This window comes from Ictidomys tridecemlineatus, chromosome 14 (assembly GCF_052094955.1).
Source record: "Ictidomys tridecemlineatus isolate mIctTri1 chromosome 14, mIctTri1.hap1, whole genome shotgun sequence".
Classification (NCBI taxonomy): Eukaryota; Metazoa; Chordata; class Mammalia; order Rodentia; family Sciuridae; genus Ictidomys; species Ictidomys tridecemlineatus.
Window position 1 is genome coordinate 32,665,526 of NC_135490.1, and position 24,596 is coordinate 32,690,121.

Consider the following 24,596-nt stretch of genomic DNA (forward strand, 5'->3'; position numbering starts at 1 on the left):
TCAGTTCTGTAACTGTGATCTAAGGACATTTGTTTTTAACATTCGGTGTCCTACATGAGGGTGGATCTGAAAATGGAAGAATAGAAGCATTGATCCTCCAATATCTAATGATATCACATGGTTCCAGAGAAAAAACGTGGTTGGACTACTATTTAATACCTCTCAAAACCAAACCAATTAGAAATAATGGTTAGTTGGAAATAACATGTTTACACTTGTTAGTATAATGGAAATTATTTATTTATTTATTTGTTTTACTTTATTTATTCTAATTTATTATATATGACAGAAGAATGCAATTAAATTCATATTACATAAATAGAGCACCTAGGAATTAAACCAGAGACCCTGCACATAATAGAAGAAAAAGTAGGCCCAAATCTCTATCATGTTGGATTAGGCCCCAACTTCCTTAATAAGACACCTGTAGCACAAGAATTAAAATCTAGAATCAATAAATGGGATGAATTCAAACTGAAAAGCTTCTTCTCAGCAAAAGAAACAATGAGTGAAGTGAATAGAGAGTCTACACAATGGGAGCAAATTTTTACCACATGCACATCAGATAGAGCACTAATCTCTAGGGTATATAAAGAACTCAGAAATCTTAACACCAAAGAACTGAATAACTCAATCAATAAATGGGCCAAGGAACTGAACATACACTTCTCAGAAGATGATACACAATTAATCAACAATATATGAAAAAAATGTTCAACATCTCTAGCAATTAGGGAATGATTTTTTTATAGTTAACAAAATTTAAATACAACATAAATATTTGAGAGCTAAGAACCATTCAGGAAAAACACTAACATGTCCCAAAATAAAAATGGTAGCTTACAGCCAACTTTAGGTAAATTAAATAATGTCAAAAAAAAAGAAAGCACAGTTTAGTTTTCTGTCATTGTCACCCATCTGAGAAGAGTTTAAGTTTTTCAAAAGTTAACTTTAGATCTTTAAAAAATTTTAATTCTTATTTTATTATGGTAAGAAAACTTAAAAAGATTCACTTAACAGATTTATAAGTGTACAACACAACATTGTTATTATAGGCACAATATTGCTCAGAAGATCTTTAGAACTTATTCATCTTATATAGTGAAACTTGTTGCACATTCAGCAGCAGTTCCTCACTACCTCACCTTCCAGCCCCTGGCAAACCAGTCTACATTCTGTTTCTGTCATTGTGACTATTTTAGGTATTTTATATAAGTGGAAGCATGCAGTATTTGTCCTTCTGTGACTGGTTTATTTCACTTAATATAATGTCCTCAGGTCCCATATTACAGTGTTTCCTCCTCTTCCTTTTTTTTTTCCTTTTTAAAATAAAGGCTAAATAATATTTCATTGTGGTTATATTTTCATTATTCATCTGTCAGTGGCCATTTAGGTTATTTTTACATCTTGGCTATTGTAGATCATGCAGCTGTGAACATGGGAGTATTCTATATCTCTTCAAGATATAGAATGTTTTAAATATTTTTTTTTAAAAGATCTAAATTGAGGCTGGGGATATAGCTCAGTTGATAGAGTGCTTGCCTTACATGCATAGGCCCTGGGTTTAACCCCCAGCACCACAGGAAAAATAAATCTAAATTGCTTTGTTATCACAATCCAAATTATTTTAAGTAGAATGCTCCTTTATGTCAATGAGATATACTAATTGTAATTTGTTTTTTTTAAGTGGTCCCAATATCACCATTGTTTTTATCAATTATGTTTTCAGAGGCTCAGTCAGGTTTCAGCCCAGCTATTAGAGTTGCTATTGATTGATGGATTTTAACTTTTATTTTTAAGTTAAAAATATTATAGTCTTTAACAAAAAGCACTTGAGAATGCCATCAGAAATAGAAGTACATATGGAATGAGCTATTGATTGCCGATGGCTCTTTTGACATGATAATAATCTAATGTTAAAAGCTGAAATATTTTTATGATATACTATGAATGAGCTCATTGCTCTTCATCAGTATTATAATCATAACATCTTCAAAGTCTAGTTCAGATACCTCCTTCTCCATGAGGTCAACCTTCATCCTCAAAGCCATAAGTAACCCCTTCCTCCTTTAAATTCCAATAGCATGTGTATGCTTCTCTTTGTATTTTTAAGTTGAACCTTGAAATATAATTATTTCTTTTATATTCCCAAATAAATTTATAAATGCTTTAGGGCACAAACTGTTAAACATTCAGATAAACACAGCAGATTGTTGTTAATATTCAGTTATTGAAATCTACTTTATCCAAAGTACTATGCCTTACAATATGCAAACGTAAGTATTACACAGCTGTTGTCCTTCTCATTTTATTCCTCATGGTGCCTAGTCTCCTTTTCCCTTGTGTTCTGTGATGCTCCTTTATTTTCTTCCTACTTCTCTTGCCACTGCTTCACAGGTTGTCTCTTCTGACAGACTTCTGAATAATGAAAGTGTTCGGGCTTGTTTCTAAGATCTCTTCTTTTATAGTAATACTCTGAAATACCATCTCAATGTCAGTGAATCTTGATTTTATGTCTTTAGTTCAGATGTTTCTTCAAGTCTTACACATTCCACCGCCCCCCCTTTTGGATGGGGGATACTAGGGACTGAACCCAGGGGCACTTAACCGCTGATCCATATTCTTAGTCCTATTTTCTTTTCTTTTTTTTTAATTTTGAGACAGGGTCCTTGCTAAATCACTGAGGCTGACTTAGAACTTGCAATCTTTCTACCTTAGCCTCCTAAGCTGCTGGATTACAGGCATGGGCCACTGTGCCCAGTTCCAATTGCCTTTGAAGTCTCTTCAGATTTGGTTCCACTCCAGGAAAGCACCTTTCATCCACTTAGTTGCCAAGCCAGAATCTTGAACATGATCTTTGATAACTCTTTTTCTGTCACCCACCACAACAAGTCCATTACCAAGTCCTATTGATTTCTGTCTCCTCTGGTTTTGTCTTTCTGTGGTTCTACCCAACACACCAACCCATAGTGCAGGTGTCGTGGCCCCTTTTGGCCCCTAGTCCAATCTCCACAGATGACATTTTAAAATACAGTGATCATTTAAAAATCATTAAGCAGACCATGCTTTAAAATCCCTCATTGTTCTTAGGATAAGATTTTGAAATATTCAACATGCTTCAAGTTATATATAATGAGGCCTTCTACAGTCTCATCTCATGCTACCCCTTCCTTCTATAATCCAGCAACTATAACATTCTTTAAATTCCAGAGATTTGCCGAGTCCTCTTCCCCACTAAGTGAACCCTGTTAACCTTCCCTCTCAACTTAAACATCATTTCCAGAACAGGCTTTATCCAATCCCTTGGATTTAGGTTCATTTCTTATGTATCTTGATGTATCTGAACTTTTCCAGCATAGCATCTCTAGTAATTTGTAATATTTATTTTGTTGTGCAATTATTAGCTTACTATCTGGCTCCTCCATGGTTCTTTAAGGTCCCTGAGGGCAGGGACCATGTCTGCTTTGTTCATATGCCAAGCCCAGAACCTGACACATAGTGGAGAGTCAATAAATTTATGTATTGAGTGAAATAAATTGAAAATAAAAGTTCAAAACACATTAGAATACTTTGCAATAGAATGTGTTTACAACTTACAGCTATAAGTTAATATATGGTAATGAGTTTCTGACCCTTGTATGAAGACTTTTGTTCATGACTAAACTGGGCATGTGCTATTTTTCTAATTCATCAAATTTTAGTATTGTTATTGCCAAAGAATATATTTGACAACAGGAACTTTTTTTTTTGTCAGTGTGACAGCAGTATTTATTGATTTCCCCTACTGTTTGCCTGGTGCTGTTTTAAATGCTTAAGATATAGCTGGTGTGATCCAGCTTACTTTCCCATGAAGGACAAAAAACAAATAAGTACACAAAAATTTTAGCTATTGAAAAATACTCTGAAATAAATAAGAGTGATGGCATGTCTACGATGGTTATTGAAATCCTAATGAAAAGGTAGTGTTTGAACTAAATTTGATGTGACAAGATGGAGTCAGCCATTAGAAGCCTGGGGCAGAGCCTTCTAGGCAGAGAGGATGGCACCCACAGGAGCACTGCTGGGGACATTTGAGAAGCAGAGTGGCCAGTGGTTCCCAAGTATAGGGAATGAAGGAAATGAAGGGAAGGGAATGCTAAAAGTTGGAGATCTTGTTGCTTAAAGTTCTGAGTCTGTCACTTATTGGCTCTGTACCACAAATCAAAGACCATTATAATACCTAGCCCATTGGAATGTTGCTTATTGATAATGACAGTGAAGCAGTAATTCTATACATCATTGACAATTCCTTCCATAGAATTTATGTGCAGGAAAAACTGGGAAAGTGAATGTTACTTAAAATAATGACCCTGTGTTTAATAGTTTACTAATTTATTATCTTTAAAAATAAATGTGCTATGTTGCTAATTATTTGTGAACATGAATATTTACATGGATTTCTCACAAAGGTAAAAAAGCTGAAGAGAGAACTCTCACAAATGAAGCAAGAACTGCTCTATAAAGAACAAGGCTTTGAAACATTGCAACAGTGAGTATAAAAAATACTGAAATTGATTTTACAATAATTCAAACTCCCTAACTAATACAAAGAAAATAGAAGTAGAGATTACTTAAGAGATTTCTCAAGGAAACAAAGTAAAATGCTCAGAGCTCTGTACCAGAAATAAAAAAAAAAAACCAATCAACTAACAACAAAAAACTTGGGAAAAATCTATACACTTTGAAAACATCTGAAGTTTTTATTAATCATTGGAGATACAAAAAACCAAAGTGAAACTTAACTTTGTCTCCTGGACCCCTGCCAGCCTCCAAGGTAAGAAAACAATCACTGAAAGTACCTTTTAATGTTCTGTACTAGGGACTGAACTGGGTGGGCTCTACTTGATTCCCTCTGAGCCTGCAGCTGCCCTGAATGCTCTTGGAGGCATCTCCATTCCTCTCTGTCAGTCCCACAGATGACTAGAGTCTAACCCTAATTGATAGCAAGGGAGCAAGAACAAGTTAGGTTTCTTCAAAGAGCTCAAAGTTGCTCATTTCCTGCTTCCTTCTGTCCTTTACATTTCAATTCTGAAATCTGATGGGCCTTCAGAACAGTTTTAGAATGGGTCAGATTAAAAGAAAATGTTGATAGGAAGGATAGCAAGTTCTAGAAATCCCCACCCCATTACCAGGCACGCCTGAGGTGGTCTGTCTCCCCTCTGCCCCATCCCAGCAGTCTCTCATGAAAGGAAAAAAACCTGAAAGACATTGAGCTACTTTCCATGTCTCCCCTGCATGGCACAGGTTTGATGCCACCAGTTGTGGTACCATAGTTCTAGGTATTTTCCTGGTCAAGTTCATGTTCCAGCAGGTTTCATGTTCTTCCAGACATCTCCTTCAGCAGAACCTTGGGAATGCAAAGCTGCTGTCAGGAGCCATCTCTGTGGAAAGTACTCAGCTCTGTTCTTTTTGACTGAATTCCTATTCTGCTTTCTGCTTTTAGGAAATTTGGGACAGTCCAGGACAGTAAGGCATTACCCTCATCAAAAATCACATGTGTTACTAGCCAGACAAACAAATGCTGATTATTCTATATGTTTGTCGAGTTGTATCTTGGGATGCCCCATTACTACTCTTGGTCACCAGCTAGGCACATGACTTTAGTTTGAGAATTAGGTTTTATGGCTTTTGTTTGCCCACTTCCTCATAAAGTCATGATACTGGTATTCATTCAGATGCTTCTGTTCTAGTGTTTCTCAGACCTGATTGCATATTAGAATAATTTGGGGATCTCTTAAGAAATACTTGTTTTTACCTCCACCCCAGGAATACTTTGTGAAATCTCAAAATATTAGTGGTTCTCTAGGATAGCCATGTTCTAGGTACCTCTGTTGGCTGCAGAGCTCCTCTAAAAACCCAGAAGACCTAGAATGACATAAATGTGTTATCTAGTAGTTGTGTATCAACATAAAGCAGGACTTTGTGGTACAGTGAGAAAACAAACTTTGAAGAATGCCACAAAATGTTTAGGTACATGTTAAACATTTTTAGGACATGAAATTATAACTCATGTCACCACTCAGGATTAAAGGTTAGCCAAACTTGCTGTTTTTGTTATATTGATATGACAATGCTGTATTGTTTCAAAGCAGTTTGCTTGCAAGCAATTTTTATAGGAATCTAAGGCATGTTTAAGAATCTGTCAATAACATTCCACAAGAAAACAATAGACATTTGTTGTAGAAAATCAGGCATTCTTTGGAATGAGTCTAATCCCTTGAACCAAGAGCAGAAAGATATGATATCTAACATCAGAGACCTCTCCTGTTGATGTTAACTATAGACATAATAAAGCTGTTTTCATTCAAATATTAACCACCATACTACTAAAACATTGAATGATAATTGATTGAACTGAGACTTGACTTTTTAAGAAACCACATTCCTGATACTTAGAAAGGGACTTTTTTGTGTGACTGTGACAGAAGATACATTTCAGGAAAAGATTTTCATTTTAGGCTTTTGTAATTTTTCACTTATTTACAACAAATGGAATATTTTTGCTAAATTTGGAATTAGAATGTAAACTTGAGCTTTCATTTTATTGTAACAATAGTTTTATGCTGGGTGAATAAATATTTGTTTTATTCTGCATGTTACTTATTCATTTTGTAGCCTCAAATTTGACTTAGGCAATGTAGCTTATGTGTAGAAAGATACCAGGAAGATGCATATATTTTGCTATCTACAGTGTGCATTCAGAATTCAAAAATGGGAAATGATGAAGCACTCAGCAAGCAAAAAGCATATATAGATTCTATAACAATTTGCCTCTGAGAGTATATTCATTTTCCAGAAAAGGCTTGGGAAGGAAACTCTCTTCTGTTGCAGAAAAGACTCAGATATAGGGTAAAAACTAATGCTTAAAAAAAAGTTTCTTCTCAAATTAAGAACAAAAGAGCATAGCATTTTGTGTTAAGATCCAGCAAAGGGCTAGGGTTGTAACTTAGTGGTAGAGTACTTGCCTAACTTGTATAAGATCATGGATTTAGCCCCCAGCACTGCAAAAGGAGAGGAAGAGGGGAAAAATAAAAAGGCCAACAAGCCGTGCTCATTTTATTTTACTTTATAGTCAGGTCAAAGAAAGAAAAGGTGGAAAATGAAAAGTAGAGGAGAAAAAAAAAAGAAAAGCATGGAAATAAAGAGACATTTGAAGTAAAATAGAGAGGTTCAAAGGAGACAAAAGAAAGGGAGAGGAAGACCAAGGGCTCCATTGGGAATGCCAAATGAAATAGCTTATTCTTCACATTTACCAATCTGGAGCAGTTAGACAACCAAGAAATTTTCATCTTTTTAAGTATCTCAGAAATTTAAATTAGCACTCTGAACTAGTTCTGCTTTTATTCCTAAACTATAGTTTATTTCTACAAACAGCTAACCTGCTTTTATTTTCAAATGATGAAATTTATTTCTCAATTAAATATATTATCATATATTTGAATGATTTTATATAAGTAGGAAGAAATTACTTTGGCTTTGGAAATTCACCTTGATAGTTTCAGATAACTTGTATTTCTAACTTTTTCATGAAATCTCAAAGTTTCTGGGTTTTGTTTATTTTTAGTTTAAAAAGTACTATGCTTGAAACTTTATTTTATTTAATATCTTTTGCCTCATCTAAGTTGATGGACATTAGTATACTTAGAGGAGCCAAAAATTTCACTGATACACCCCAACCCGAGTAAATTGAATTAACTAATATTTAAAATACTTTACCATTCCCATAAATATTCTAGATGTAATAATCATAAGAGCCTCAAGCTAGTGTTTGTCCTTTCAGGATAGCTGCCCTACAAGCTAAGTGTTTATTCAGTTTAGGGGTTAATTTACACAAATTTTCTGGTTTCAGTTTCTTCATTTGGCATGTGTGACAAGGGTATCTCTAGGGTCCCTTCCCACCCTAAACACCTTGTGTGAATTTGTTAAATTCTGTAACTTCATTTATTATATTTTATTATGAAATGACTTCATGATCAAGTTTATTTTATTAGATTTTTAAAGACTTCAATTGCTTGTTCAGTATTATAAAATATTTACTAAAATAGGAGTTAGAGAAATATGCTATCTATAAACTGCCTTTGTTTGAATAAACTTTGTTTGGCAGAGTAATTAAGATGAGGGTTTTTTTTTCAGATTATACTGTTCACATTGAAAATACATATTAATGATGAAATATTCTAAACCAAATGGGCCCAGAATCCATTTTCTCTGATTTAGTAGGTGCTGTTTTTCTGGAGAGTCCATGAGTAAATCCAGGAGTATGTTTTTGAGAACATGTATAGTATACCTGATGGCTAATGGGGTAAAGGCCTAGACCCACAAATAAAACTCAAGTTGTATTTTTAACAAATCCAGGACAGCATTGTAGCTGGGGCGGAACCAGAAGGATGGTCATAAAGAGAATGTTCAACTATTCTTGATGAGAACTGGGTACTTTGGTTGTGCCCTTCAAACACAAAAAATTAGGTTACATGAAATCCTCTAGCCCAGGATGATGATCATGTAGACTGTAAGACACTTGGTAAGCAGATCTGCAGGCATAACAAATTAGCTCATTAAAGAGCTGTTTATTCAATACGAGTTGACAAATGAACATATCTACCCTTCTGTTTTATTCCTAAATTTGAATTCATTCAGCAAAGCAAACAGTTTTTGCTAAAAATAGAATAGATACTTTTTATGTAAATCCAAGTATTACAGGATACTCACTAGTATAAATAAGTATTTATTAAAGGCCTTCCACACTGCTGACACTGTGCTAGGTTTCATATAGATATTATGATATGTAATTTAGGTGGCTATTTATTGGTGTTTCTATCTTCTGCTATGCCACATACCTCTGTCCTTTACCCTCAGGGTGGAGGTCAGGATCAGTGTTTGATGAGGATAGGGTTTAGCTAGCAGTGGGATCATCCAAACAGACTACAAATAAAAATACATGCATTGTTTGAGCCCCTAAATACTTAGAAATGGACTAGATATGAGGTGGGGGATGGGAGAAATCTTAATTGAACATGATTAAAAGGAATGGAGGAGACACAATCAACTTGAAAAGATGGTTCCATTGTATCAGAGTCCTGAAGTAAAATTGCTAGCTAACCAAGATCATCCAAAACTAGCTCCTACTGTTCATTTAACATGTACCATGTCATGTGAATTTTTTCTTTTCTTTGTATTCCTTTCCCCCCCTCCCTTTTAACAGAATCGATAAAAAAATGTCTGGAGGCCAAAGTGGGTATGAACTTAGTGAAGCCAAAGCCATTCTAACTGAACTGAAATCTATCAGAAAGGCAATTAGCTCAGGAGAAAAAGAAAAACAAGATCTGATGCAGGTATGTTATACCAATTTAAGTCAATCTGTACCTTCTAAGTAATTCTGCAAGGCAGAGTCTGGATGACCATCCATCACCTCCATCCCATTTGTACTGAATGGGGGCCCTGTGGGAGGTTTTGCAGACTCTGAGGCAGCCTAGTTGCTGTGGAGGAGAACAGGTTGTTTCTAAACTTCTTATATGCTTAATTGAAGTCAGGTCCTGAATATCCTTGAGACAGTGGGTGGTGGAACCCAGAGCTCATTTAAGAAAATTAGCACCCTGAAACTCACTAAAAATTTCATGTGAGACCCAAATGAGCAAAATTCTCTGAACCAATGATCCTTAGTCCGGATACATAGGGTATGTCACCTGTCATGCCTTTTGAGGTGAGGCTGTGTGAGTAGCTTAGAATAACTTCTTTTCAACCCAGGGTTCAGTGGGGGATATTGTTCCATCTAGGGGATACCAATATAGTTACCCTAGGAAAGCTGCTATTGGTAGAAAATCCTTTTGTTGTTTCTGTATAGTAGAAAACTCATTGTGTAGAAAAAAGAAAACAGTCATTCAGTGATCAATATTCTAAGTGCTTACTAGGTATGGTCAAGTTTTTTTCTAAGGATGTCTCTCTTCCTCCTCTTCTTTTCCCTCCATCCCATAATTATCACAAACACTAAGAACTTTTAGAGTTCTTCATCTAGCCAAGAAAGAATTTAGTCTGTGTCTTTCGAAAAATGTTAAGAGTCAGTGGTAGTATTTGCATTCTTTACAGAACCTCTCTATTTAAATACTACAGTCAACATCATTTTGGTTTTCAAAGTGTTAGTGGAATATATATAAATATTCTTGGATCCCTATGATTTTGCATTTCAGGAATTTTGAAATAACTTGCAAGAGATCTAATAAAAAAGATAATGGTGATAATGACAAATACTTAAAAATACTGTATATTTTATATACAGTATATATATATATATATATATCCTGTATATCCTTCTAATTGCCTTGCATGTAAATAATTTACTTAATCTTTACAACAACTCCTGAAGATATCATTATCCTCAGCTTATAGACAAGGAAATTGGAGCACAGAAAAATAAGTTATTTAAAGTCATATAACTGGTAAGTAGCAGGACTGGAGTTCTGAGCAGTATTGCCCAGAATATGTGATTTCAAAACACATATAATATACAAGACTTGACTTGTTTATATTTTGTTTTTGTTCCATAATTATGCTACTGATTAAATTAGTAGCTTTGGCAATATGTACCGTGGTTCCTTTTTTAAAAAGAAGTTAATGGAGCTTGAAGAAATTTACATTGGAACCTTACAACTGAACAATTTTAGGTCATCTTTGAATTTTTTTTCTGTCAACTTTGAATTCAGAGACCAGATTAAATAAAAGGATTAAATTCTTTTCAATTGCTTAAGAATATAAAATAATTTATTAGTAGATACAGAGATCAACAATAGAGCTGAAAAGGATATTAGATATCTTCTGTGACTTTCAAATTCTCTGAGTACAGTAAGAAATATGTTTTACATCAAAACCTAATGACATACAAGGGAGTGTACCTATCGCTACAGACATGTTCACACTTAAAACAAATTTCACAGAAATATGCCTGCTCTCAGTACTGGTGATATACTCTGATTTTATTTTCTATTATCTTTTGTTTTGACTAAAAATCTTTATTCACACCCTAGTGATTGTGACTATGTTGATTGAGTGTACTGTTATTACAGATAAGATTGAAAAACACTAATGTTTTCAGTTTACAGACAGAAAAATAGGAAAGACTTGCCCAAGATGAAAAGTTTCTTTGTTCTTTTCTCTAATGTATTATTTGATGGGTCCATGTAAGTTCTATTCCTCTTAAATATACATTTTATATAAATATCCCTTGGAAAGCAAATTGAAAAAGTTAGGAACCAGATCTCTGGTATTTCTATCCTTATGAAAATTTTTATATCAGGATTAAATGCTGGCTCTTAAAGTTGATAATAGTGGTTTCTAACCATTTTTTATTAGTGTTGCTGTAGGTTTTTAGAAAAGCAAATTAAGTAATATTTTTCTTTTTAGTACTTTTACTTGTATATATCCTCCCTCTAAAGTAAACCCAGTATGTTAGAACTGAGTGAGTGCCAATAGCAGGCACATTCACTTTTGATTATTCACTTTAGTAAACCAACCTTTACCACCATGGACAGTGTCATGAGTGGACACGTAGATGGACTCAGCTTAGGGCTGGGCCACTCCTTAGCAACTTTGAGGCCTCAGTTTTCTAATTTCTAACATTAATGTAAGCTGAATAATCTCTTGAGTCCTTTCCAGATGTAAAATGACATAATTGTAGAAGTCTTCTAAGACAGAAGTTATCTTAATATACCTAAAATGAAAGATTGTATTGAAAATATTTTGTTTCCATGATTTCTGTTACTTAGAGTGAGTGATTATGTATAAGTTTGTTTACTATTGCTGTAAGCAACTGGGTACTTTATAAGGAAAAAAGACTTATTTAGCTCGCAGTTTCGAGCTGAAAATCCAAGATTATATGGCCCCATCAAGTAAAGGCCTCATTGCAGGAGGACCTGATGTCAGGAAGAAGAGATCATCTAACAAGATCAGGAATCAGATTCAGGGAGCAGACATTATCCTTTTCCAATCCATCCTTTTGGGGACTAACAAGGGTACCTCAAGAACTATATTAATCTCTTATAAAGATGATGGGGCTAGGGTTGTGGCTTAGCAATAGAGAACTTGCCTAGCCAAATGCAAGGTGCTGGGTTTGATTCTCAGCATCACATAAAATAAAGGTATTATATGTGTCCAACTACAACTAAACAACAACAACAACAACAAAACATTTAAATAAATGTGACTAAATACTTTGCACTGGCCCCACCTCTTAAAGGTTCCTCTGCTTCTGAACATTGTCCCACTGAGGCCCGCGCTTCTAGTATATGAGCTTTTGGCGGGCACACTGAAACCATATCCAAATGATAGCAAGTTCCTATTGAAATTAAGACTTCTAAATAAAGTTTAAACATAGAAATGCATTTGTTAGATGTAGAGATACTATTATTCACAGGAAAATGCTGTCATAGGAAAAGTGAGACAATTTGTTTGGTATCTATTCACGTATTTCCAAAGTGGGGTGGGTGTGTGTGAGAGCAAAATTATATTTTAATCTTATTTTTAAAATAATAAAAAGTGGTTAAAGGACCGAAAATAAAGTAATTTTTTTTCTTTCCACTGACATTAGCTCTTTCCATTTAATTTTACCTGGTGAGGAATGGTTGCCTTCTTACATGTTAAGCTTTATGAAATACTTTGTGTTTCTTGGACAGAGTCTTGCTAAGCTGCAGGAGCGGTTTCATTTGGATCAGAACATTGGCAGATCTGAGCCAGATTTGAGATCAAGTCCTATGAATTCTCATTTATCTCTCTCCAGACAGACCCTTGATGCCGGGTCACAAACAAGCATTTCTGGAGATGTAAGTTACCCGTGTCGTTGGTTGTCCCAGTGTCATTCTTGATGGACCTTAATAACAAGTATAGATGGTGAATTGGAGCAGGAGCTAGACATGTGGTTTACATTCCAACTGAGTACATTCAGTATTTCATTCATCTAAGATTGGTTTTAAAAATTGCTGTCTTTTCTCTCAAGGTGTCAAGCATATCAAGATTTGCTCATATGGGTAGCTTTGTTCAAACTTTTTCGGACTATATTTCTTTAGTGACACTGTTGAAAGCCTAGAGATACATGAAAATTGAACTTTTTCCTAGTAAATTTGGAGACTTGAAAATTTAGGTCATTTCAAATGAACATTAAGGTCAATGAAAAATAGAACTATATACCTTGAAAACTTGGTTTTATAAATTAGAAGTTGATTACCTTAAAGTATTTAATATATGATTTATAGCTGACTTTGGAAATGTTTAATGTGACTTGAATATTATTATATTATTAACTACTTTGCATTTTCACTTTTATAATGCCATTAATAGGTATTTACTTTTCTATAAATCGCCAGTTATTTTTGTATTCTCTTATACTTCTTTAAAGTATGTGCTATGAAAGTTAAATAAGTAGATATCAACAGTAGGACTTAACCCGTTTAAAAATTAATTTTTGAGGTTATTTAGTTTGTATTTTTTATAGTTTAAAGCTAAATGATGGAAATTTTGGCTCATAAAGGAAAAGAAATCAGTTCCAGTTCATAAATTTTATTGACTCATATACTTTCATAAACTCTTAAGATACCAGACACATTTACCTGACTTTTTTGTCTTGAATTTAATGTGTGGAGAAAGTGAATGTGAAAGTCTTTGAAAAACAAACAGGCTTGAATTGAAAGAAATGTTTGCCCCTACTGAGAATATAAAGTAAGTACCTTTTTAAACTGGTGCTTTCCCATTTTGGTACCATTTTCTGGAGCTTTTCAATTATTTGTACTTCCTAAGAACAAAAGCAGTTTTCTTCATTCATTAGCAGAGTTAATTGACTTTTTTCTTTTTGTTTTACTAGATTGGAGTGAGAAGTAGATCAAATTTAGCTGAAAAGGTCAGGCTAAGCCTACAGTATGAAGAAGCCAAAAGAAGGTAAGGATGGGGAGCAAATTTTTTTTTATGGTTGATGGGCCCAAACATCATTTTATTTTCCAGAATTAATCTTTAATCTTTACTCCTATGGTGACATCTGCTGGGTACTCCCCACACACTCTTGCCAGGGTTATATCCTTAGTTATTTGCGTCTTAAGGGTTGCTTTCCCTCTCCTCTCTCTCCTCCCTATCCCCCTTCCCTCATAGGTGAAGAATAAGGAGAATTAATGAAAAGTGTGGGAGGAAAATTGTCCCCTTCTCTTCTGGAAAAAGAAGCTTTAAACTTCTTTAAGACTTTGGATTGAAAGTGAGAAGTTTGGCTCCTGGGTTGGAAACATGATACAGTGGCTTAGGCACAATATTTGACAGATGCTGAGGAGATCTGAGGTGGACACTTTTGAGCATGGTCCTCTGCTTTGAAGGGAAACCTTACTGCTAATGTCGTTGAAGGTGCTGAGGTGTTTGTTCCAGCTGATTTATGTCAGAGAGAAGGAGGAGATACTCTTATTTCTCTCCTCTACCTTATAAACTCTTAATAACTCCTGTGCTTTCTTTTTCTTACTTTTGTGACTCTTCTGGGATGAGATGCAGAGGAGACCTCACTGTCCTTATCTAGTAGAGAGTCAAATGTTTAAAAAATATAGCATACCTTATTTGTTTGGAGGGAGATCATACTGAGTTGATTTCATATTTTCCTTTTAAGAGCTTAAAAATGCTATTGGCTTATTATTTAGGAGACATTGGGAAAAGCTGCATTGTTACCATGCAGGAGACAAAGTAATTCATCATGTTCCTTCCATGGGCATGAAAAACTCCACTGAGAACCTGCTAGGGTATCATGGTTTCCTACCATGAGGAAAACCCATCTGATATTGAAGTATGCCCACAATTACTGATGATGATGAAAATTTTAAAGTAATTGACCATAGTTCTTACAGGTTATCTGGATTTAAATAGGTAAAATAAGTGCAATAATTAGTTTACTTTCTGTAACCTGTGTTTCTGATATCACTTGGTTTGTCAGTTTGCTGAAAAGAAACCTAAGCTTCATTCTCCAATTATTAACCATGGGAGCTTGAGCAAATCACCAAGTCCTTCTGAATAGCAGTTTACTTAGCTAACGTTAATTCCTTTACATTTTCCTCAGTAAAGTTTAAATGTCTTGAAGGTAAGAAAAAATGTTATACTTTATTACCTCCTTCTCAGGGTCTAGACTAGGGCCTTGGCATCAGTAAGCATTCGGAAAGCTGATTTGCAGTTGGGGCCTATGGTGGATGCTGCCATGGTCCTCTTGCTGTGTGCAGGTCAGCCCTTTAGCCTGCAGAACTCTTTGGTTCTGATGTGAACAAAGCCCAGAAAGTGTGTGGTTTTCTGAAGGAGAATGGCTATAACTCAAAACTAATCTTGGAGAACAAGTCCTTATCCCCGTGGGTTCTTACAGGCTTGACTCTGCTTCCTTTGGATCAGCTTGGGCTATTTTTTTTTTACTGTGACTGCTAATAATTAATTCCATCTGGAGCTTACACAGCACTTCTCTTCTCAGGTGCTCCTGGAAGTCTTCTTCATATTCCATTCCCCAGATTTGGTACATACTCTCTAAAATAAAATGGGAGATCTCCCTAATGTCTGATCATGTTATAAATAGGAACCTTTCCTTACTCCCTCACATTGTTGCTCCCAGCTCAATTAGTTAATCCAGTCACATCAAACCTTATTAGTTCTTTACCATTTGGTTGCATTGCTGTACTATCTGGGGTCTTGTTTTGAAGTTACTAGTGGTGGTGATGAGAATGTATCTCTCAAGTGTTTATGCATATGTTGAAAATGCATTTTCCTCCTCAATTCTGAATAAGTAAAGAGATGGGTTATTTTTTCTCTGAAACCTGTTTTTCTCCTGCAGCCTTTGTTTTATGTGCTTAATGAAGCTAATAACATCATGCTTATTTAGCATTTTGATGGTTAATTTTCCAGTATGTTGAGACAGTTGTTTATGGTTTTGTGATTAAAGCTGAAGAATAGCTGGTGGTACATCTATCATAAGTGCAGACGGTGGGTGAAATCAGAAATACACTACATCTGAAGTAGCAGTCTCAGAATGCAATTTTATTTCTAACTAAAACAAGAAACTTATGGCACAAAGATGTGGATTTATTTTCATCTTTGTTCTTGATTATGTTTTTTTGTTATTTTTTTTTCATTCCTTTTACAATTTTTTGCATTGAAAAAGGAAAAAAAATCTCCTTTTTCTGTTTTCCATACTCTGGTGTGAATGTCTGAATATATCATCCAACCTTTTTTTTTTTTTTTTTAACAGTCACAGATTCCTTGTGCAAACCTCAGTTGTATTCATAGTTTACCTGGATCTTAGACTTTGGGGGCAGAAGAGCCATGTTGCTATTCTAATCTTGTAAAAAGTCCTGATTGTTTTCACATGCTGCAGAGCAAATATTCAATTCAGGTTGTCAAGACATTCATATTGAAAATGAATTGTTAACTTCATCATTAATTGGGGAGCTCTGGGCACAGTGAGCTTTGAAATTACTCAGTTTGTTTTTGGTGCTTTTTGTTCTCTCCCCACATTCCTGTTTCCCTCACTTCAGCACCTTTTGACACTCCAGTGGTGCTATACCAGCTTCCTGTGCTGGTGAAGGTCCACTGTGTACTCCTGAACAGGCAAATAAATGTATAGAGGAACTTAAATCCAATGCAGTAGTGGATATAAGGTGCTGGTGCAGTGCTTGCTCAATAAATGGTACATACACCAGTCAGAGCCCTACAGAGAGGAGACTTCACAGCAGGAAGCTTAAGGACAATGTGGGCCTGCTCCCTTAACCTTGGGGGGAGACTTGATGGAACTGACTTTGTTCTAAAATGAGTCAGCCAAACTACTGTTCTCTTTTCTCCACCCTTTCCCTGACCTGCTAATAACCTTAGTATTCGCCAACCTGTTCTGGGGGTTACCATTTTACTGGAAAAGATGCTGTAGACAGTATTGCTACCCAGAGGAACAAAAATCTACAAAAATGGCATTTGGGGCATCATTGCAGTGCCAACCTCAGTTTTGTTTTGTTTTTAAAGGGAAGCCTCCAGGTTCCTCTCCTGTCACACCACACACACACATACAAACATCAGGACAGCCTGCCCTTGGCCCCCAGAGTACTTTCCTTTTGAAGTGTCTGTGTACTTGTCTTTCATGCTGTTGTCAGATAGGGAGATGTGCTCACTCACATCATAAAGATGGGGGATGAAGCAGAGGACAGCTGAGTGTGAAGTCAGGCCTAAGCCTGGAGTACAGAGCTGCTGCCTGCTTTCTGGTAAGCTCCAGTTGGGAAGGTCTAGATGGCAGTTCCACCCCAGACTTAGCTGGTTGTGTTTGCCTTTCTCAGGAGTCCTAAACATGTGCATGTTTCTTCTCTTTATTTTAGTATGGCCAACTTAAAAATTGAACTGTCAAAGTTGGACAGTGAGGCTTGGCCTGGGACGCTAGATATTGAGAAGGAGAAGTTGATGCTAATTAATGAAAAAGAAGAACTTTTGAAGGAACTGCAGTTCGTCACTCCGCAAAAACGCACACAAGATGAATTGGAACATCTGGAAGCTGAAAGGCAGAGACTTGAAGAAGAGCTGCTGTCCGTGCGGGGTGCACCGAGCCGGGCTCTGGCTGAGAGGTGTGTTTTCCTACTGAGAAGAGGGCAACTACAACGTGGCTGAATCTTAACTGATGACATTTTCCCTGGGTTTGGAAATCTCAGTTTTATCTGTTCTTATTGGACAGAGAATGGTACAATAGAACTTACTTTCTGTAGAGCGATAAAGCACACCCACCTGATGCCCCTCAGCATCCATTACTCTACATCTGTTAGGACTGAAAATGCCTGTGACTGATGTTGAGTAACTAAGGAATGTTGACATAAAACCATGAATATAGTCCATCACTGACTGAGTCTGATAATGGTAGCTGTAAACTATTGCACTCTGATAAGAAAGATGATCTAGATTGTTACAGTGACTGAAGCTTCCTATTCTAGGTTTTATTACTTATAAGAATGCAAAATTTTATTGCCTTTAATTTCACAAGGAAAAGAAGAGACAGTTTACTCCCTTTGGTATCCTAATAGTTTACAAAATGTTGCTTGGATTTTGCTTGTAAGTTGAAACCCTCCTCTGAAACAGCTGAAATATAATGGAAAATATTCTAAGAAGTTTTCTAATCTTTCTATGGGAAAGTGTGAGTTGATTATTTAATCTAAAAACTCAGTTCTATTAATAGTAGTAAGTGAGAGAACCTATGTATATCTGTTTTATATGAACACATCTGTGTCAGAGCCCTATGTCTGGCCTTGCTGGCTGCTGTGGTGGGACCCCTGTTTCAGAATAGACTCTGTAACCTTTCAAAACCACTGTATATGCATCCTTTAGGCCACCAAGTAAGGAACAGTGCCTCACAATAACAGGAATGACATTCACATTGGTATTATCTCAAGTTACCTGCATATAAGTTTAAAATACACAGCCATAATCCAATTTTTTTTTTCCACATCCATACTGGGAACTGAACCCATGGTACTCTACCACTCAGCTACATATCCAGCCCTTTTTATTTTATATTTTGAGACAAAGTCTCGCTAAGTTGCCCAGGCTGGCCCCGAACTTGTGATCCTCCTGCCTCAGCCTCCTGTGTTTCTGGGATTACAGATATGCACCACTGCACCTGGTGGTAGCAGCAGCTCTTTCTCCTCCTCCTTCCCCTCCTCTGTCTTCTCCTCCTCTTCCTCCTCCTCTTCCCTCCTTCTTCCTCTGCCAGTCCAAGTTTAACTGTTCAGGAGATTTGACTTTTGTGAATTAAAATGTTGATCAAGGTAATATGTGGCTATAGCATTTTAGCTTTAGGGTTCATGAACAAGTATCAAGAGGAAAAACTAATGCAGACTGTATTCTTTTACTCACTTAAATAATTCTCCTCATTGCTCCCATTTCCCTTCTTTTCTTCCTTGCTTGCTCTGACTTGTATCTTATGGGGCTGACTGACAGTGAGATCAGTCTAAGGTAGGTATGAGGAAGGCTGGCTAAATTAGGATTCATCTGACAAAGACCAACAGAAACAAAGAGTAATGATGAGAAGGCAAGGCTGAATTAAATTGTTTTTACTGAATTACCCTTGTCTATGTATTTGTATACCTTAAATTTCTAATATAAAAGTTTAATAGTCTTCAGTAAATACATTGAAATTAGTAGCTTTTGTGTGGTCCTTGTGAAAGCACCAGTGATGTTTGGTGTATTATGTAATACTTAATAAATGTTATCTACAATCATTCCTCCATATCCATGGAGGATTAGTTTCAGGAGTCCTTCCCCCATGCCAAAATGTGTGCTTACTCAAGTCCCTCATTCACCTATGCGCATCTGCCCATATACTTTGAATCATTTCTAGGTTACTTATAGTACGTAATACAACACAAACACTATGTAAATAGTTGTTATACCATATTGTTTTAGGAATAAAATAGACAAAAATAATCAGTACCTGTTTAGTACAAATGCAGGGTTTTTTCCCCCCTCTGAATACTTTTGGTCAGCTATTGGTTGAATCTGAATATGGAACTTAGGGACATGGAGAGCTGAATCTTACAGGGCTAATGTGCAGTGTCCATCCTGGCTGTTTGTAGTAGATGAATCTGGGAAGGTTCTACAGGTTTGTACTAAAAGGGAGAGAAACACATGTGCTTATTTGTTTTAATCAGTATTTACAGGTATGGTGTCTGGCTTGTCTTTTTTATTAGGGAGAGACAAAAATGGTTAGTGAAGTAACATTGAAGATATGTTTTTTCCCTTGGTACCAAAACTTTTACTTTCATACTTGTGTTTGCACACACTATCCAAATTCCAGTAGCAGCAATGGGCTAGAATTCATCAAATGGAGAATGTATAAAATACTTCTATAAAATAATAATCTATTTAGTCTTATCCAGCCTTGGGCTTTTGTCCAATGGGGCATAAGCAGTATAGATAGTCCTCCCAATCTATGATACCTACATAGACTTGTCTCCCATTTTTGCTTGTTAGCGGGAAAGAAAATGGATACATTTTGCATTGGTAATATGTTGACTTTTTGAGTCATTTGTAAGTCAAGTAGTTCAGTATTCCAAATAAATGAATACTAATTTCCTTTCTAGTGTCTGTGGCCAAAGGCAAATACCATAATTATGTTTCAGTAAAAGGTTGAAGGACTCTTACTTGCTTATTTTATCAACTTAAAATTTTCTCACAGCCACTGTTGGTTGTTCAAGGTTCAGTGTTGCACATGTACCAAAAAACAGGATGTTGCGGTGAGCTCTGAGTCCTTTATTTCTCAAATAGACACAGTATAGTAGGGGTCTTGGGTGGTCTTCTTGTTGTTCATTGTTTTACTTTATTCCCTCATACTCTGCCACTTTTTCTTATACTTTACCTTTTTTTTTATTTGTTTCTTCCTACCACATGTATTTATTTCTTCTCTGCTTTTTGCCGCTGTTGAGCCGAAAACTGGGACCTAATAAGGTAAAAGAATACCTTTGCAAGCAGTGTATTTCTTCAGCTACTAATGGGAAATAAAATTCTATTTTACTCTGTGAAATTTAGTTTCATCATAGAACAAATTGTGCTCCTCCAGTACTAAATCACTGAATTTCTTCTTGGTACCTTCACAACTACCAATGAAAGCTACTTGCTGCAATGACCCAAATTTTCCTATTTTCTATTTATGTTGTGGGTCCTTCATTATTTCATCAGTGACCTCAGGCAAGATTCTGAGTCATTAATGGGTTGTAGACTATGAAGGAGCTAAACTCACATGAATTTTCAGACATTGTGTATAATCTTAGGGTTTCCTATGCCTGTTCCTGCCCCTACTCTACAGCAGTGTCACCTACTCAATCTTTCAACAGTGACTGAGCTCGCCACCTAGTGGTGGTAATGTGCATTAGGAAAAGTGAGAGCTGCTCTTTTGAGAAGTTGCTTGAGGTCTTTCTGTACGTGGCTTCCTATTTTCACAATACAGTTATTGACGTTATTTAAACTCTGATTTTCTATAGTTAATAAGAAAAGTCCTAACATTGCTCTTTATTTTCTCACAAATTTTGGGGGCTTCGCCTTATAATTGCCAAGATGTCTTAATCATTTTCTAATTATTTGAATGTTTTTATCAATGCTTCTGAAAAAATTTTAAAGCAAGTAAAGGGCATGGGTGCCACTTATTTTCAATGGAAAAGGAACTGCTTTTTTTCCTGTGGAAATGAAATGTTCCCTAAGTGGAAAGTTCTGAGTTTAGGAGAGACCTGGTGGAGTCTCTGTCTCAGGCACTAAGACAGAAGGAGAGTGTGAAGACCCTATACTTTGCAAAGGTCAGTGGAAAGGAGAGAGTGGAACAGGAGGGCCAAGGGGAAAATCTCTTAGGGGCCAGGGTAAAAAGACCCTTTCTCACGTAGGAAAAGGCAGATTCGGAGAAAAATTTGGGGACATGGATATTCTCTTTAGAAGGCAGTTGCCAGCTATTCAGAGGAAGTTAAGGAAGTCATCTCCTATGAAAGACACCTGAAATCTGAGGAAGACTTCTGGCTGCCATCAGGAGAGTCTTGGTGTTTATATCAGAGGCAGAGACAGCTGCCCCACTAGAAGGTTTCTCTGACTCTTGTCAGTGCCTTCATTATGCTAATGCCAGTAAAGAGCCTAGGTAGGAAAGAAAGAGCTCTGTCTGCCTTTTAGGAAGTTAGTATTATATTGGGGAACATTCAAATATGAACATAGAAGGTGTGTGCCAGTAATTCAGAGTCAAACTAAAAGACCTAGGAGAGCAGTTCCTAGACATGACCTAGAAGAGGGCAGAGGATGGGCCATCTCTGGTGAATAGGAAAGAAAAAGCTTTGTATTTAAAACTTTAGGATGAATCAGACATTTCAGGATTAAATTCTAATGTGATGCTGATGTGTCCTTAAAATAGGAAAAGCCTCATTTTAATAAAAGTAATAGTTTTAAAACTTCAAAGTTTCTCTTACTTCTGAAGACATGGAGTTTAGAAATGTTTGGGCTTTCTCCAGATCTTTGTGTACCTTCTAATTCAGTTAATCTTCTTGGTGTTAATTTTTTTTCCTTGTTGAGCTATTATTTATATTTGTGAGATTAAAAAAATAAAGACTATCTTATTTTTTAAAATGAACTTATGAAAGCTGTGAATTAAGAATTTATCACGCCTTGAAGTATTAAATAAAATGGCAAGAATTACTTTTTTATTTTAACATGTAATGAAATTGTGTTATTGACACATCAAAGGGATAGATACCTATAAATAAAATATGAATATATTTTCTTACTATTCAAGACATACATAATATTTAAAAGAGGTTGGAAATGAGGGAAATTTTCTTTTTCTCCAGACAAAAATAGCTAATTTTTATATCACCACCTTGCAGGGCATGCTGAGGCTTTGTACAAGTCTGATTTGTTTTTATCATCTGTAGAACACTTTGACATACATTACTCCATTTGATCCCTTTAACTGCCTTATCAGGTAGACACAGGAGGATTATAATCACCATTTTACAGATGAGAAAGGTGAGACCCTTGATTCAATGACTAGCCAAAGGATCCAACCCTAGTAAGCAGCAAATCCAGGCTGGGAACCACAGTGTGTTTTTTCTGATTCTCATTTTGTAGCTCACTTGTCTGCACTGAACTGGCTTATTTCTAAGACGATATCTAAAAACCCTCAGATAACACAGACTTTACTTGTGCAGTTCTCAGTTGCATAAGACCCAGGGTACTTAATATGTCTTTAAAAAGTGAGTTATTTTTCAAGATACAATTCTGTAATATTCTAATTAAAAAAAATACTTTTGCAGTTGGATGTGAATAATATTTTGTGATAACATGGTACAGATGATGAGATATGATGTCACTAGAAAAGGAAGTCACTTTGAGGTCTTCTTGCTTTTAAGCAGCCCAAATTAGTCCACGCAGCAAAAGAGACTAATTTCTTTCTTAATTGTTAAACAATTCTCATCAAATTAAGACTCGAATTTTCATCATCAAATATAATTTTGGAATAATCCTTGCTAAAATCAGTATTTAGGATGGCTTTTTATAATTCTTTATTATTTTACTGACAAATGTGTTAGTAATGTGAAGTCAAATTATAGACAAATTTCCTCCTCACTGTTCTTCCCCAACTCATAGGGCTATATTATTTACCCACTTAAGAAAATTTTACATTTTTTTCTCAGTAGCATTGGCAATTGGGCATAAATCTCCCCTATCTTCAGCAACTTAGCAAGGCTATAAGCAATTTAGCAAGATAGTATCTCAAAATAAAAATTAAAAAGGCCTGGGGATGTGGCTCAGTGGTTAAGCACCCTAGGTTCAATCCCCAGTACAAAGAAAAGAAAAGAAAAAAAATCTCCCACATCATCTAGTGAGGCTATGTACAGCATCCTGTTTTTTCTCTGTCAAGTTCATTCAGATTTCCCCCTCTTGATAGGTAATATTTGTGTAATAAGAAACTTTGTGTTTTTTTCACATTTCATCATAATCATTTGAAGATCAATTAATTTTTATAATTTTTTTCTAGATTGAAATTGGAAGAGAGAAGAAAAGAACTGCTACAGAAACTTGAAGAAACTACTAAATTAACTACTTACTTGCATTCACAACTTAAAAGGTAAGCCCATTAGATCCTCAAGGGGAAATTTTTTCTCTATCTTTCAGACACATTCTGGTTCATCCTTGGTTAGTTTATACTTTATTTTCAGCTATTTAAATGTAAGTAGGTACACGAGTAAAATTAATGTGTGAGTAACCAAATTTAAAGTTATAGATTTTTTTCATGAATCCCAAGGTCATATTTGGTATACATTTGAAATATGTTGTAAGAAGAAGATTTTAGCCCTCAATGAAAACTTAGGAAAATGGAACATTTCTCCTATTATCTCATCTTTTAAAAAATGAGGGTAGGAGAGATTTACCTTAAAATTGCCATAGATTTTCTTATATTGGTTAGAAAAATACTCACTTTTATATTCACCCACAGAAAATGGGAAAGGCAAATGAACCCAGGGGCTTGCTTTTTTTTTAAACCCTAAGCATCATCACTAGCCCTTTTTATTTTTTATTTTGTGAAGTGGTCTTACTATATTGTGTGTTGCTGGGGCTTGCTTCAAACTTGTGATCCTCCTGCCTCAGTCTCCAAAAGCCATTGGGATTACAGGAGTGTGCCACCAAGCCCGGCCCAGAGACCTTATGTGTAAGCACTCAAGTTTATAAGTTTGCCTTTTTTTCTCTAAAAATAAGGTTTAAAAAACCTAACAACATAGCCATATTAATACTTTGTCCTGGTCATCCCTGCCACCCCCCTTATATTTTAACTATAAATAATTAATTATAATTATTTAATTATAATTATATTTTAAGGATTGCTTCTGTATAGCTATGCAAGGAGAATTCCAAGAAACTATTTGGCATATTTTTTAACTTTTATAAAATGAGGATAATTTTTTCTAAGATAGAATTGTTGCTTAAAGAGTATTTGGAGAGCAAGTTAGAAATTATTAGTGAATAATCAGGGAAATGCTATGATGGCATATCCCTTGGCCCTGGTCATATATTCCGTTCTT

The 24,596-nt window shown here is 35.6% G+C and overlaps 1 protein-coding gene across 2 annotated transcripts in view; it reads left to right on the forward strand.

The window, feature by feature from the left end:
* Wwc2 (WW and C2 domain containing 2) overlaps positions 1-24,596 on the forward strand; it is a 212,515-nt gene that overhangs the window by 124,335 nt on the left and 63,584 nt on the right. For both annotated transcript variants that reach the window (XM_078031022.1, XM_040294197.2), the window contains 6 exons: positions 4,449-4,528; positions 9,242-9,371; positions 12,702-12,848; positions 13,883-13,956; positions 17,382-17,624; positions 23,555-23,644. In XM_078031022.1, the coding sequence (XP_077887148.1) occupies positions 4,449-4,528; positions 9,242-9,371; positions 12,702-12,848; positions 13,883-13,956; positions 17,382-17,624; positions 23,555-23,644 (764 nt within the window). The remainder of the gene's footprint in view (positions 1-4,448; positions 4,529-9,241; positions 9,372-12,701; positions 12,849-13,882; positions 13,957-17,381; positions 17,625-23,554; positions 23,645-24,596) is intronic.